Raw genomic sequence first — 15,855 nt, forward strand, 5'->3', positions numbered from 1 at the left:
TAACCTCAGACTGTTATAAAGGACAATTTTAAACTTAGAAGACATTCTCTTCTCAGTGCTAACCTTTATTTCCCTAACAGGACTTTGCCACTCAGAAGCCTGCCTTCCTAGCAAAGTTGACTTCTCAGTGCCAATAAACTTCCCTGTTGCCATTCAAACTTTTCGGGTTTGTGAATTCTTTTCACATTGGACCCACGCCTCTGACCAAAGAGAGGATTCTCATATCAATTCTCTACCACTAGAATAGCATCAGAATTATGACTTGAAAGGTAGGTTAGAGCTTCAAATGCCAATTTAATCTTAAGTATATGTCACTGGGAATGGGAGTGATAAAGGAAGATAAGATTCTAATAATCCTCTAATCACAGGAAGGATCTGAAATGTATTTCTGGAATCAAGTGCCAGGATGCTGAGGAAACCTGGGAATTAGCCAGATGGGCGGCATATTACATAAAATCCAGTGGGCAGAATTACAGAGTGCTTTTGAGCCAAGCAACCTGGATAGTGATGTCTATGAGAGACTTGGTCTTGGTGGTGCTCCTGTTTTTTGAACAGTCCTACTTTGAAATTCCCTATCTCATCAGCCAAAGGGTATCCAATCTTGTAGATCACTCCTTAGAGTGAAGAGATTCTGTGAGTGAATCCCTAGAGTGAAGAGAAAATAAGAGATTCTGGCCTGGACTTCCTTTTATTCATCACTTGGGACCTTCTGATTTAAAACTGGAAGACTTAGTCTAGTCCAACCCAGTTTCATAGATCAGGAAACAGACCCAGGAGGGGAATCAACTTGCCCAGAAGTCACAAAAGAAGTTAATGGTTATACACTTCAACAACAATACTGTATGAGGATGTACTCTGATGGAAGTGGTTATTTTTGACAATGAGAAGATCCAATTCAGTTCCAATTAATCAATGATGGACAGAATCAGCTACACCCAGAGAAGGAACACTGGTAAATGAATGTGGACTACTTGCATTTTTGTTTTCTTCCCAGGTTATTTACCTTCTGAATCCAATTTTTCTTGTTCAACAAGAGAACTGTACAAATATGTACACATATATTGTATTTAAGATATACTTTAACATGTTTAACATGTATGAAACTGCCTGCCATCTAGGGGAGAGGGTGGAGGGAGGGAAGGAAAAAGTTGGAACAGAAGCGAGTTCAAGGGACAATATTGAAAAATCACCCATGCATATAAAATAAAAATAAAAAGCTATAATTAATAAAATAAAATAAGTCAATAAGAAGCTATAATTAAAAAAAAAAAAAAAAAGAGTCACAAAGTCCTTAACAATGTATTACTGTTTCCCCATATGGACCTAATCCAAATCTGGTGGGGGGATGGGGAGATGGCTGGTGGGCTTTCCAGACCTTTTAGCCCTGATAGCTCTTAAATGGCCCACTGATCCTTCCCTACTAACCTACAAAGCAAGTGAAATAGAATTCTGACTAGGAGAAAGGTTCCTGCAAACAGATTGGTTGTTTTGTCTTCCCAGAAGCTGGTCATGTGTAATAGGGTTGAATTTTGGATGCAAATTTTTGTTTTATTTTCCCTAGTAAACCTCAGTGCTTTAACACAGTTCTTGGCACAGAGGGGACAGAAATCAAACATTAGTTTATATTTACTGATAAAGTGAGAGTTTCACAATAAAGACTCAATTCTCAATTAAAAAAATTAATCTTTAAGTCAGAATTCTAACTTGGATCTCTAGATTCCAAATCTATTGTTCTTCCCAATTCAATTCAATTCAATATATAGCTGTTAAGCACCTTATGTGTCAGGCACTATGGTAATCACTGTAAACACAAAAAGAGGCAAAAGACAGCGCTTGTCCTGACTGAGTTTAATCTAATGATTTCTGCTATGAAAATATCCAGATGTACTAGCCACAAAAGAACCAAGATAATGACAGAAACAGCAAATTCAAATTCCCTTTTCAAAAGCTTCAAATTCATGCTTAAAGCTCCTCTACCTCATTTGGCTTATCTGTGTAATGGGGATTAATCCTGAGACAAGGAAATTTTCAATTTCATTAGCACTCCCCTTCTCTTAAAAAAAGAAACAAAAAAAACAAAGCAAAAAACCATGTATGGGAGAGTTTTGAAAGAAACCTGTCTGTATGCCTAGTACCTAGTAGGACTTAACAAATATTTATTGAATTTAAGTGGAATTTGAATTCAGGTCTTAGTGCCCCATTCACGATGTCAGGCTATATCTCAGAACAAAATTGGGGCTCAGACAGGTTAGAAGCTTCTGCCAAAATATGAAAGAAACAAAGTTTGGAACAGAGATTCAAGTCCCATCTCATTTCCATCCGATTACCCGAGTTTCTTTCATGAATCCTAAGAACCTGGAAAACAACATTGCTTTTTCTCTTTGATCTATACTATGTGATAGGATAATAGAATTAAATAACTAGGAGACTCTTGTCTAACAGCTTAAAGATGAGGAAACAGGTCTGGAGAGGTTATATGAGTTTGTTGATGTAACTCAGCTATTTAGAGGTAAATGTTGCCCCTCAGCCCACTTGTTTTTCCACTTCCCATGTATTTTCTAGAGTCATTTTTTCATTGACTCTATACCTTTTCCTCCCAAACTAAACACAGACCGCAGCCTCTGTTCCTAGCAGTAACAGTCAGGCTGATTGAATGAATGAGAACATTCTACTCTTGTATCCAGCCTACCTCCTTGGCCTCCCGGATCTTGGTGAGAAAGGCCTTCAGCTCTAAGGTCTCCACAAAGAGGGCCCGGCACACGGCCTGATAGTGAGCTTGGGCCTCTCTGTAGTCTGTCAGGCGGGCGGCACACAGCCTCATGACTTGGGAAAATGTGCGGACGCTTCGTAGAGGGCCCTCGCAGGGTTCCTCTTCTTCGTCTTGCCCACCATAGCCCTCATCCGCAGCTCCACAGCCGTTGTCTTCAGAATCGCTGTTGGCCATGAGATCGATGAGCTGTTCTAACTGAGGACTCAGCTCCCGTTCTTCGTTCTCATCCAATCCCCAATCCAGAGCCCGATATATGGCGAAACCCAGAGACTGGACCATCTGGAAGGAGAAGAAGGTATTTATGGTGGGAGATGTCATTATCAGAGTCCTACCCACCCTCCCAATAAGTGCTTAGACACAGTAGATTTTATGGAGAATGCAAAAGTATAAAGTACTGACCTTGCCCTCAAGGAATTAAGTACTTAATTCAATCCTTACTTGAATTAAGATAGGATTAATTCAAGATATTTGGAGAACACTAGTGTGTTTGGTTGTCCTACTCAAAGACCAAAATGGTATCACTCAAGTTACAATGTATCCAACTGTGGCATAGTCCCTTATCAACATTTGGGTGGATTCTCTAACTTTGACAGGAATTCTCTAACTTTGATAGGCATTCAGAGAAAGGGAGAAAAAAAGGCTATTTGGGAGAGATGGAATAGGATAAAATTTTAGATTAAGAGGGAGGGGTAGATTTTATTTTAAAAGTTTTAGTGTTTTAGTTTTTAGTTTTAGTGATATTCATTGTTTTTAAAATCACAGTCATTTTTGGATATTTATTTTTCTCTTTCCAAATCCCCCAGTCAGAAGGAAAAAAAAAACAAAAACAATAGTCTCACTCTAATCCAACAAAACACATTGCTGTATTTGAACTCAGGGCCTCCTGACTCCAGGGCCAGTGCTCTTAACCACTGTGGCGTCTAGCTGTCCCCCCATAATAGACTCTTAATAAATATTTATTTCCTTCTTTGGGGGAAGGAGAATCCTTTTAATTATAAGGTTCCACTTCATTTTATTGTTTTATTTTTTTAATTTACATTTTTGTGGGGCACCTAGATGGAAAGGCTTCTTAGAGGAGATGGCATTTGATAAATCAAGTTTTTAAGAGCTCCAGAGAGTCTAAAAGATAGAGAAGAAGAGAGGATATTTTTCAGAGCAGTTCAACTTGTACAAAGGGCTTGGGGTTAGGAATTAGAATGTTGTTACTAAGGTCAACAAGTAGTTGAGAATGGCTGGATCACAGATCAAGTTAAGGGAGGTCAGAGACCACATAAGCAGTCCATTGAGCAAATGAGGCAATTAGAAGTTAGGTAATTTGAACTCTTACAAAACTAATAACCTCAACCCAAGGTCTCCGATTTTGAATCCCAAGAGTTCAGCTAGACTCTGGTACCAAAAATACCCCGTCTCCTTTTCCTGGAGCAGTGGGAGTGACTCAATGAGCACAAGCTTAGAGAGCAGTTCACCTTAATAGTCCAATTAAAATGCTTTTAGCATGTTCACCATGTTAGACCTTCCTTTGGAGATTATCTGCTACTTACATCTTATATCTTGTTTGTTTGCTTGCTGGTTTCCTCTTTAGAATGTGAGGGCAAGAGGTTCTTGGTTTGGGATTTTTGATGTTATTTTTGTCTCAGTATTACTACAACTTAACATGGTGTCCAGCATCACAGTAAGAGCTTGGTGACTAAATGACAAAATCATTTGATCAGGATGCTATGGAAGTGAAAAATCCAGGGATAAAGATAGGGCAGGAAGCCCAGCTATGGGTCTGTCATAGGAAACAGCCACATTAAGCCAGAAAAGAAAGGTCCTGTGCAATAAAGTGACCCTATTCATATTCAATTTGTGCTGATACAGAATGCACCACTTGGCAAGCAAAGGAAAAAAAAAAAAGACGAACCAATCACATTTTCTTCTGCCTAGTCTTGGTCAGTGGGTTGGGACAGAGAGAAGAATCTTTGCTGACTGTTCTCTTTTCCCTCCCTGAGGACCAAGAGTCTTGGTTTCCTATATCTTCATTACTGAGTAAGCTGATGGGAAATATGAGCCTTGTGGGGAGAGAAGAGAACAGACTTTAAAAGCCTGTACTGTGCAGGAAATGAGCCAACAGGCAGCTACAGTATTCACTGCCCTTCAGAGGGTGCTTTACACAAAGGATGCAGTTGAGGAGGGTCCAGAGGCAGCAGTGAGAAGGGGAAGTTGGCCATCTGTGAAACAAGGTCCTGATCTCACACACCAAAAAGGAGACACCTCAGTCTGGGTAAAAAGCTCCCCTATAGTAAGTAGGTACAAGTAGGTGGCACCTCAGTTTTCTCATCTGTAAAATGAGCTGGAAAACTATCTTTGCCAAGAAAACCCCATCTGGGGTCTTGGAGAGCAGGACTTTACTGAGAAAAGAAGACCCAACAACAACTTGGCAAATAAAGGCAGTGTCAACCTGTAAAGAATCAGCCCATTTATATCTTGTTTCTTTTCTGATAAGGCAGGTTCAAGTCACATATACTAGATATGGAATGGAGGGTCAGATGACATAATCACCAAGCATGCCCAACAAATAAAAATAAATCCTATCCTTAGGGACCTAGCATGGGACTTTTTCTAGAGGGACTAAGGATCTCTATGGGGTTTGTGCATAGATTTCAAAAGGTCCATGAGCTGAGATGTGTGTGTGTGTGTGTGTGTGTGTGTGTGTGTGGTTATTTTTCTAACCCCAGCTGAAATCTAGCATTTTCTTCAATTGTGAATTTTTAATGGAGGTAAAGAAGGAAATAAATATTTATTAAGAGTCTATTATGGGGGACAGCTAGACGCCACAGTGGTTAAGAGCACTGGCCCTGGAGTCAGGAGGCCCTGAGTTCAAATACAGCAAGTAAGTATGCACTTAAACTTACTAGTTGTGTGACTCTGGGCAAGTCACTTAACCCCAATTGTCTCCCCCTTTTCTGCCCCCCTCCAAAAGAATCATTATATGTTAGGCACTTTACTAAACACCTTACAAAAATTCTTTTGTTTAAAAGAAATCTGAATGATAAATTCAGGGACACTAATGCATTGTTGGGGGAGTTATGAAATGAACTATTCTGGAGAACAATTTGGAACTATGCTCAAAGGGCTATTAAACTGTGCATATGGTCCCAGCAGTGTCTCTACTGGGTCTATATCTCAAAGAGATCATAAAAAAGAGGAAAGGATCCACATGTGCAAAAATGTTTGTAGCAGCCCATTTTACATTGGCAAGTAACTGGAAATTGATTGGATGGCCATCAATTGGGAAATGGCTGAATAAGTTATGGTATCTGAATGGAATGGGATATTATTGTTCTACAAGAAATGATGAGCAGGCTGATTTCAGAAAAGCCTAGGAAGACTTACATGAACTGGTGCTAACTGAAGTGAGCAGAACCAAGAAAACACTATACACAGTAACAGCAAGATTGTGTGATGATCAACTGTGTTGGGCTTGGCTCTTCTCAGCAATGCAGTGATTCAAGGCAATTCCAATAAACTTGGGATGGAAAATGCCATCCACTACCAGAGAGAGAACTAAGGAGACTAAATGTGGATTGAAACAGTATTTTCATCTTTTTGGTTTGCTTACTTTTTCTTTCTCACAGTTTTTCTCTTTTTGGCCTGATTTTTCTTAAAACATGACAAATCTGGAAATATGTTTAAAAGGATTGCACATATTAAAAAAAAAAAAAAAAGAGGAAGAAAGAAATCTGAAAAGGGATCCATAAGTTTCTCCAGAATGTCAAAGGTTCAAAGCCATCAAAAGGGTTTAGTACTTCTGATCTAGAAGAATATTCCGTAGGTAGATCAAGTTAATGAAAGATATCCCTATGGATTGTGGTTTTCTAATGAATATATTTCAGTGTCTATGAATGGTCCGGTCCATGCAAAGATACTGTGAAGGATTTTGCTATTAGGGAATAGCTTACTGGGGACTTTCTTTAGGATGTTGGGGATTTATTTGTTATTGAAAAAAAAAATTGATCAGTCAAATTGACTAGAAGATTAAAAAAGCATCTGACTTGTAGGAATCTAGGTTTTAATACAAAGTATTATCCAAAATTTTTGTTGTAAAAAATTACCCAGGCATATATCCTGTCAATAAAAAGTTATATATATATATATAAAAAGAAAAGATATTTAAAAAAAAAGAATGATAAACCATTAAAAAGTCAGAGGAGAATAGAAGGTTATAGATCTCATTGTGGATAGGGAAAGAAAACAGGAAATACAGATTCATTGCTGGTAAAACAGCCCAACTTGTTTTGGGAAATAATTCATAATTATGCAAGAGAAATTACTAAATTTTTCAGAGCCAGTGACCCAGAGATCCCCATTTATTGAGTTTATGATCCAATGAACTTATCAGCAAAAGGAAAATACCTATCTGTATTATTCATAGCAGCACAACTAGTAGTAGCAAAAGAAAAAAAAAGTAGAAATAGCTTGTGTAGGGAATGACTGACAAACTGTGGTATATGGCTGTAATGGAATATTATTACTGTACCATAAAGAAAGTTGCATATGAAGGATTCAGAAAAAGATGGTAAAAATTATTATAAGCGATACCAAGTGAATAGTAAGACTGCTTCCCCTAATCACCACCTTAAAATACCAATACATACCCTTGCTACCACAATAGAAAGCAACTTTAAATAGCAGCAAAACTAAGCTCAAAGTTACAATGTGAATGCTAACTTCCACAGACCATGACTGGCTTTTCTTTTAACAAATGGAGAATTACTTAAGTAGAAGTAAAAGTAAAAATGTCATTTAAACTATTCTGTATTGTTGGATACTGGGAGAGACTAAACTGTGATATGGTATGGTTTTGTATGAGCAAAAAATGTAAAAAAAAAATTTTTTTTTAAATTAAAAAAATTTTTTTAAAGGAAATTGGAAACTGCAAAAGCAAGTAAGACCAACTTTGCTTTTTTTTTTTTTTTTTTTTTTTTTTTTTCCTGTAAGTTGTTGTTAAGTCATTTTTCAATCATGTCTAACACCCTTGACCCCACTGGGGGTTTTTTTTGACAGAGGCACTGGAGTGGTTGGCCATTTCTTTTTCCAGTTTATTTTACAGATGGGAAACTGAGGCCAACAGGATTAAGTGAGTTGCCCAGAGTCACACAGCTAGTAAGTGTCTGAGACTAGATTTGAATTCAGAAAGTTAGGCAGGAAGACTCTATGTACTTCACCATCTAGCTGTCCCGTTTCCTTAAGGATCAGTGACATCACAGATAACATCTTGACTTCCTGTGAATTGGAATTAAGTTAGGCAGAGTTGCACAAAGGAGTCAGACTCACTTTCTACCAGAGTCATCAAAGTTCAACAGTAAGACAACTGGTGATGGCCCAGGATGCAGTGGATGATCTTGGCTCTGTTGATATCTGACTAAGCTCTAAGTATTTCACAGAACCTGCTTCAATCACCTTGATGGCCATTGGAACAAATTATTCTCATCTTCTCATTCCAGGGTTGGGGGAAGTCTTCATGTGTTTGGGGTAGACATCCCCTAACTCACCAATGAGTCTGAGATCTGTCGGTTACCCTCAGCCTGGTTGAGGATGCTTAATAAATGCTACTGAAAAATGAGTTAATCTTCAGGTCCTCTTCAGCACTAGACTTGTGCTCCACTTTGGTGTTAAAAGGGTTAACTAATTTCCAAACCTGTCTTATCTGATGAAGACTTGTGGATTAGTGATTTCCTACATCCCCAACTTCCCTCTTTCCACAGGAAAAAAATCTGGGATCTATGCCAAATAGAGTTGTCCAGTTTCCAAAAGAATGTCAGCCAGCTCCCCACACCCACGCCACCCCCAAACCAAGCTCTCAACCAGAGAATTCTCATTCTCAGTTTTGATACTTAATCAAGATGTCTTCTGATGAGAGCCAAGAAACTTTTGTGGATCAGCACAAGGAGCCAAAATGAATGGGGAGAAAACCCCAAACACCAAATTTCTATAGCTTGGGGGGGAATCAAAATACTTTTGATTCCATTTCACACCCTTAGTGTCAAACCCATTTTAGAGATCACTGTCCTAGATTGGATGGAAGAGGCACTCATCTCAAAAGTCCTGGGTAATATCTACCTCTGAAGCTGGCTGCCTGTGTGACTTTGGGCTGGTCATTTAACGTCTCTCAGGTTTTTCAGCTATAAAAGGAGGGGGTTGAATTTAGGGGGGCTCTGAGTTCCTTTTCAGCTAGATCTATGATCCCTAGAAATTAGATTCATGTTGCAGCAGAATTTATATTAATTCTAGAAATCCATTTCCTGAGGCTTTGGGAATATTGCCTACAGACAGTGTAGTAAATTAAAGTCTATGCAAGATTTCAGATGGGACTTCCTTACCCTTATTAGATTTATGACATGCAATCAATAAGTATTTATTATGTGCCCACTATATGTCAGGCAACATGGCTTATTGGATGGAGAATTGGTTATATGTTCACGTCTTAGCTCTGACACTTTACAGTGACTGCTGATTATTTACATCTCAGAGCCCTAAGAAATTTAAGATTCTAAACCACAAAGCCCGGCTATAATCTTTATTCCTAGGAGAGGCTGAAACTGAAAAATTGAAAAGATCTCTGCAGCTCCAAAGTTCTGAACTGCAATGGCTTAGGCAAATGCACATTTTGAACAAGTGCAGTCCTACTATGGAGAGTTCCCAAGAGAAGGGAGTGATTAGGCTGTCTAAAAAGGGAAAAATTATCCTGTTTAGAAATGGAGCAGGTCCAAATTTCTGTCTGATTTATAGTGGTCATTATATTTTCACACTGGGTAAAATAGGGAGATTTAATCTCCTCCTCCCCCCCCCCAAAAAAAAAAAAAAAAAGGAAAAAAAAAACCAATAAATAAAGCATTGGTTTTGGGGCAGTTGTGGTTAGAGCACCATCCTTGAAGTCAGGAGGACCTGAGTTCAAATCTGACCTAAAACACTTCCTAGCTGTGTGACCCTAGGCAAGTCACTTGACTGCAATTGCCTCAGAAGAAAAAGAGAGAGAAGAAGGAAGAAAGAGGAGGAAAAGGAGGAGAAGAGAAAGAGAGAAGAAAGAATTGGTTTTCATTGGTGAGGAAGTTCCAATGATTAACAAAATCTTGATTTGGACTAAGTCCCTCCAAAAAGCATCAAACACACTGGTAAACACTGAGGATATACCTGTCTTCCAGGATTGTTATGAGGACAAAAGGAAATAATTATTGTAAAGCTCTTAGCACAGGGCCTGGCACATAGTAAGCGCTATATAAATATTTATTATTCTGGTTATTATTACAAAGACATTTGGGAAGTTTACTTGCTTATATTCCATTAAGGGAGACAACATATATATATATATATATATATATATACAAATATATAGAAAATAAACAAAAGGTAATTTGGGGTGGAGGGGGAAAACCTTATAAAGGTAGTGAGCATTTGTGACCCATGAAGAAAGTTGGGAATTCTAAGAGGCAGAATAAAGAGGGAGTTTATTGGCAGAAGGAAGAGCCCATATGGTGGCAAAAATTGGGGAGAAGGTGTATTGAAGGCTAGTTTTGCTGGACAATAAAGTGTGTGTGAAGGAGGATAATATGGAAGTATCTTGGAATTGCCCCATCTCCTTCTACAATTTAAGGTCTTTATGGATAATGTTCACCCCAATTCTACAAAATACAGATGACATCCAATTATTGTTTAGGAGAAGTCCTGCCAGGAGGTAGGAATTATCTTTATGGGCCACTAAGAACTCTATGATTCTCTGGTTCTGTATTTTTTGAGTGACAAAGTACATACCTGGGCCTCTGTGTTGACTGGTGGGGCCACCATAGTTGAGGAGTCTGCAAGGAGAAAAAGAAGTTAAGTCAAGTCACTGCCAAGCAGCCCAAGGGTTTCTACTTTTAAATGCAGGTTTTAACCCTTCAGATACTCCTGCTTCTTTTTTGGGATACTGAAACATCAATTACAACATCTTGAATAGTTAAGGGAAGAACTAATGTGCCTCCCTCATAGGAGTCTGGGACAATTTTACTGTAATCCTTCCAGTATCTGTGATTTTTGTCCATGAGGGTAGTCTCTACACTGATGCAGACTGCAACCCCTCTTCAACTCTAGTAGATTGCCTTTGAGAGTTGCTGTGACAGAAACCAACTCATTAGCTAATAGTTGATCTAGTTTGATCATGACACTTAATGGGAGGCTCCAAGAGAGTCAGTGATGTGCCAAAGGATACAAGCACAGTAGCTGAGCTCGGATTCAACAGTTCAGGACCTCCAATGCTAAATCTAGTATGATTTCTCTCTGAATCTAGCCAGATTAGGCTTCAGATGAGAGAGTAATACAGAATACATCATGGGCCTATCCTCAAAGGCCTGCCCAAACTCATGCTTTGCTGGTATAGATTGTAACTTCAAGTCACCTCCCTGTCTTGATAAAACACTAGAATGGGGCTTTATGGAGATTCAATCTGTTAAATAATTGATCCATTCATCAATCTAATTAGTAAGAATTTATTAGGCTCCAGTCCAGCCAGACATTCTGCTAGGTGATATGTACATAAAGACAAAAATCAAAAGAAATCTATTATCAATGAGTTTATGTCCTACTAGGAGAGACAACTGTGCACATTCATAACTGCCAATGACCCAAGTCTTTTTAGCACAAACAGAATGATTGGCCGACACATTTCCCATTTTGTAGTTTGTGTAGACATTCTTTAAATTTATCTTAGTCTGCTAGACACTGAATAAGAGAAGCCTTTTGATTGGCCACAACTTGAGGTACATTTAGAAGGTAGTAGTTGACCAGAACCTCTTCCCTCTCTTGGTTTGATTTCTTTCTGTCTGGCGGAATTCAGGTAAGAGAGACAAAATCAGTTGGAGAATGGCTGAATAAGTTATGGTATATAATATTATAGAATATTATTGTTCTATAAGAAATGTTCAGGAAGATGATTTCAGAGAGGCCTGGAGAGACTTATGTGAACTGATGCTAAGTGAAATGAGCAGAACCAGGAGATCATTGTATATGGCAACAGCAGGATTATATGATGAACAATTCTGATGGACGCGGCTCTCAACAATGAAATGATTCAGGCTAATTCCAATGGTCTTGTGATGAAGAGATCTATCTACACCCAGAGAAGGTACTGTGGGAACTGACTGTAGATCGCAACATAGGATTTTCACTCTTTTTATTGTTGTTTGCTTGCTTTTTTCTTTCTTATTTTTTTCCTTTTTGATCTATTTTTTCTTGTGCAGCATGATATTTGTGGAAATATGCATAAAAGAATTGCACATCAAGAGAACTGTACAGATTTGTACACATATATTGTATCTAAGATATACTTTAACATGCTTAACATGTATAAGACTGCCTGCCATCTAGGGGAGGGGGGTGGAAGGAGGGAAGGGAAAAGTTGGAACAGAAGTGAGTGCAAGGGACAATGTTGAAAAATTACCCATGCATATGTTCTGTCAATAAAAAGCTATAATTAAAAAAAAAAAAAAAGAATTGCACATGTTTAACATATATTGGATTACTTGCCCTCTAGGGGAGAGGATGGAGGAAAGGGAGGGAAAAATTTAAAGCACAAGATTTTGTAAGGGTAAATGTTGAAAATTATAGATACATATATTTTGAAAATAAAAAGCTTTAATTAAAAAAAGAGAGAGAAGAGAGGCAAGATCTAAGGGAAAAGGGAGTTTTGAAATTCTCTCTAGATGCTCTCTCTAAATATCTCATCTGACTGACGGCCCAAGTAGTTAAGAATGGCCTTTGGAACATTAGTCAGTTGAGTAGTATTTATTAATACCTATCATTATGTCCCAGGCACTATAGTAAGAACTGGAGATTCAAAAAAGGCCAAAAAACCCAAACAGAGCAGACTTTCTGCTCTCAAGGAACTCAGTCTATTGAAGGAGATAGCAAGTTAACCACTATGTACAAATAAGATAAGTAGATAGACATTGAGAGAGGGGGAAAGGTGATAAGAATAAGGACTAGAAAAGGTCTCTTGCAGAAGGTAGGACTAGGACTCAAGACAAAAGAGATGTCCCATTTGGATGTGAACTTGGTAGGACAAATCTTATTTGAAAACTGAGCTAACCACTCTTTGCAGAGAACAAGGTAGTATAGAGGAAAGTTTACCCCTCTGGTTGTTGGGGGAAATGTCTATACTTCTGTCCTTGTAATATCTTCAAAACAAATATTCTTTTGTAAAAGTGAAGCAATGTTCATTGACTACTTGGAATTAAGGAGATAAGCACTAAAAGGTAGTTGGAAGAACATGCCAGAATTGGGGTCTGAACTTGATAGCATTAGAAAAATTCCCCTGGTCTCTTCTCAAGGGACTTTTAGAACCTAGAGGGGGTGTGTAACCAGTCTTGTTCTTGGAAAGTAAGGCTAGAATACTTGCTATATAGAAAACACATGCAAGGTAACCTTGAAGTAGGAGACAAAAAAAAAAAAAAAAAAATCAGGGGCTGGACATATAGATATGGGAGTCATCTGCAAAGAGATGATAATTCAATCATGGGAGCTGATGTGATGACCAAATGAAAGAAAGTAGAGACAGAAGAGAACAGAGATCCAGGGCAGAATCTTGGGGGATATGATTGGAGGGCATAAGGTCAATGAAGCTTCAAGGCACAGATTAGTTTGTTTAATAGTATCACGGCAGAAGATCTAGAAACCATACATCCTCTGACTGAAGATCAAGACTGACTTCAAAGTCTGTTTACAAAGTGATCCACTCAAGAAGTTTGACTTTGGTTTCCCCATTTTACAGACAAAGAAATAGAGGTACAAGGAACTGAGAGTCAGTCCCAAAGAAAGCATACTACAGTCAGGATCAGAATACATACTTTTCCCACATTAGACTTGATGCCTCAGCTTAGAAAAGAATAGACTAGTTCTGGGTGACCAAATTTTCTTGGTGTTAAAACTAGCAAAAGTTGTATTTGTTCATTTCTGCTTTGTTCCTATAATATCTTAGTAGCTAATTTTCCTGAGATACAAAGTGAGACTTGTGCTAGATTCACTATGGCCAAGTAAACCGGCTAATTTATAAAGGTTTACAAAACATTATTAAGAATCAAAAGCGTTCTTAAGGATAAAAATCAACATTGTATTGATATACCGAGTATTAGAAGATGATGACAAAACCTATCATATTATTTGACTTAAAACTCATGATTTGGTTAAGACAACTCTGAGATACCACTACACACCTGTCTGACTGGCTAGAATGACAGGGAAAAATAATGCAGAATGTTGGAGAGGATGTGGGAAAACAGGGACACTAATACATTGTTGGTGGAGTTGTGAATACATCCAACCATTCTGGAAAGCAATTTGGAACTATGCTCCAAAAAGTTATCAAACTGTGCATACCCTTTGATCCAGCAGTGTTACTACTGGGCTTATACCCCAAAAAGATCTTAAAGAAGAGAAAGGGACCTGCATGTGCAAGAATGTTTGTGGCAGCCCTCTTTGTAGTGGCCAGAAACTGGAAACTGAGTGGATGCCCATCGACTGGAGAATGGCTGAATAAATTGTGGTATATTAATGTTATGGAACATTATTGTTCTGTAAGAAATGACCAACAGGATGATTTCAGAAAGGCCTGGAGAGACTTACACGAACTGATGCTGAGTGAAATGAGCAGGACCAGGAGATCATTATATACTTCAACAACAATATTGTATGAGAATGTATTCTGATGGACCTGGCCACCTTCAGCAATGAGATGAACCAAATCTGTTTTAATGGAGCAGTAATGAACTGCTACACCCAGGGAAAGAACTCTGGGAGATGACTAAGAACCATTACATTGAATTCCCAATCCCTATATTCATGCCCACCTGCATTTTTGATTTCCTTCACAGGCTAACTGTACAATATTTTGGAGTCTGATTCTTTTTGTACAGCAAAATAATGATTTGGACATGTATACTTATTTTGTATTTAATTTATACTCTAATATGTTTAACATGTATTGGTCATTTTGCCATCTAGGAGAGGGGGTTAGAGGGGAGGGGAGAGATTGGAACAAAAGGTTTGGCAATTCTCAATGCTGTAAAATTACCCATGCATGTGACTTGTAAATAGAAAGCTATTAAAAAAAAAAACAAACAAACTCATGATTTGGAAGGCAAAAAAAAAAAAAAAAACAACAACAAACGGTAAATTATAGACTTTTAGAAAAAAAGTATTTAAAGGACAAAAAAATATTAATTGGTAACTGGTCTTGGCAAAATCAATGATATCCCAAGAAAAGTTCCTGGTAAAGAAGAGGGAAGGAAAGGGAGCTTAAATGTTTGTTTTATTGAAAATGATTCCTAGCAAAGTTCAGTAGTAAAATGTAGGTGTGGCTTTCTTTATACAATAGATGCATTCCTGGAAAGGAATAGTGTGTATGAATAATATTTTGTTAAGTAAATATTTTAAATGTGCAAAAGGGGGTTGCTATTTAAAGATACCTCGAGGAGAATTATTTTTAAAAATTAAATAATTACTCTAACTTATCTTTTCTGCTATTAGGGGATTTTTACAGACCTGATTTCCTTCTAGAAGTGGATGCTGGACTCAGTAGAGAAATAACTGCCCCAGCAAGCCCTTGCTTACTGGAACCTTAAAGTACGTACACATCCAAGATAATCTATCTACTTCTGATGGTCACTTTTTCAGATAGGAAGAAGCTCCCAAAAGAGTAATTGAATTATGAAGGTTATTTCATTTAGATTTAAAATGAAAAAAAAAGTTATTAGCAATGAAAGACAGCCAAGTTGAAGAACAAAGATCTGGGAGTTAGGGAGAGCCTAGTTGTGGGCTCAACTCTGGACATTAGCTGCATAATCTTGGATAGGTCATTTAACTTCTCTGTATTTCTGGCTCCTTAATTGTAAAAGAGCAAAAAGAAAAAGAAATACCTACCCTGTTTACTTTAAGAGCTTAGCTAGTTAGTGGCAAAACCAGATCTAAAATCATCAGAGCTTTTGGCATTTTGTCCAGAGCTCTGGACTACCTTCAGACTTATGGATTGGATCAGAGCCTTCATTCATCTGAGCAGGGAACTCCTGATATAGGAA

General features: G+C 38.0%; 1 protein-coding gene across 2 annotated transcripts in view; it reads right to left on the reverse strand.

The window, feature by feature from the left end:
- The window catches only part of SPIRE2 (spire type actin nucleation factor 2), a 59,185-nt gene that overhangs the window by 23,672 nt on the left and 19,658 nt on the right, over positions 1-15,855 (reverse strand). For both annotated transcript variants that reach the window (XR_004231619.1, XM_003758523.4), the window contains exons 2-3: positions 10,562-10,605; positions 2,690-3,049 (exon numbers count right to left, since the gene is read on the reverse strand). Coding sequence is in view for 1 of the 2 variants with exons in the window: in XM_003758523.4 (XP_003758571.2) it covers positions 2,690-3,049; positions 10,562-10,605 (404 nt within the window). In the remaining variant the exon portion in view is untranslated. The remainder of the gene's footprint in view (positions 1-2,689; positions 3,050-10,561; positions 10,606-15,855) is intronic.

This window comes from Sarcophilus harrisii, chromosome 2 (genome assembly GCF_902635505.1).
Source record: "Sarcophilus harrisii chromosome 2, mSarHar1.11, whole genome shotgun sequence".
NCBI classification, from domain to species: Eukaryota; Metazoa; Chordata; class Mammalia; order Dasyuromorphia; family Dasyuridae; genus Sarcophilus; species Sarcophilus harrisii.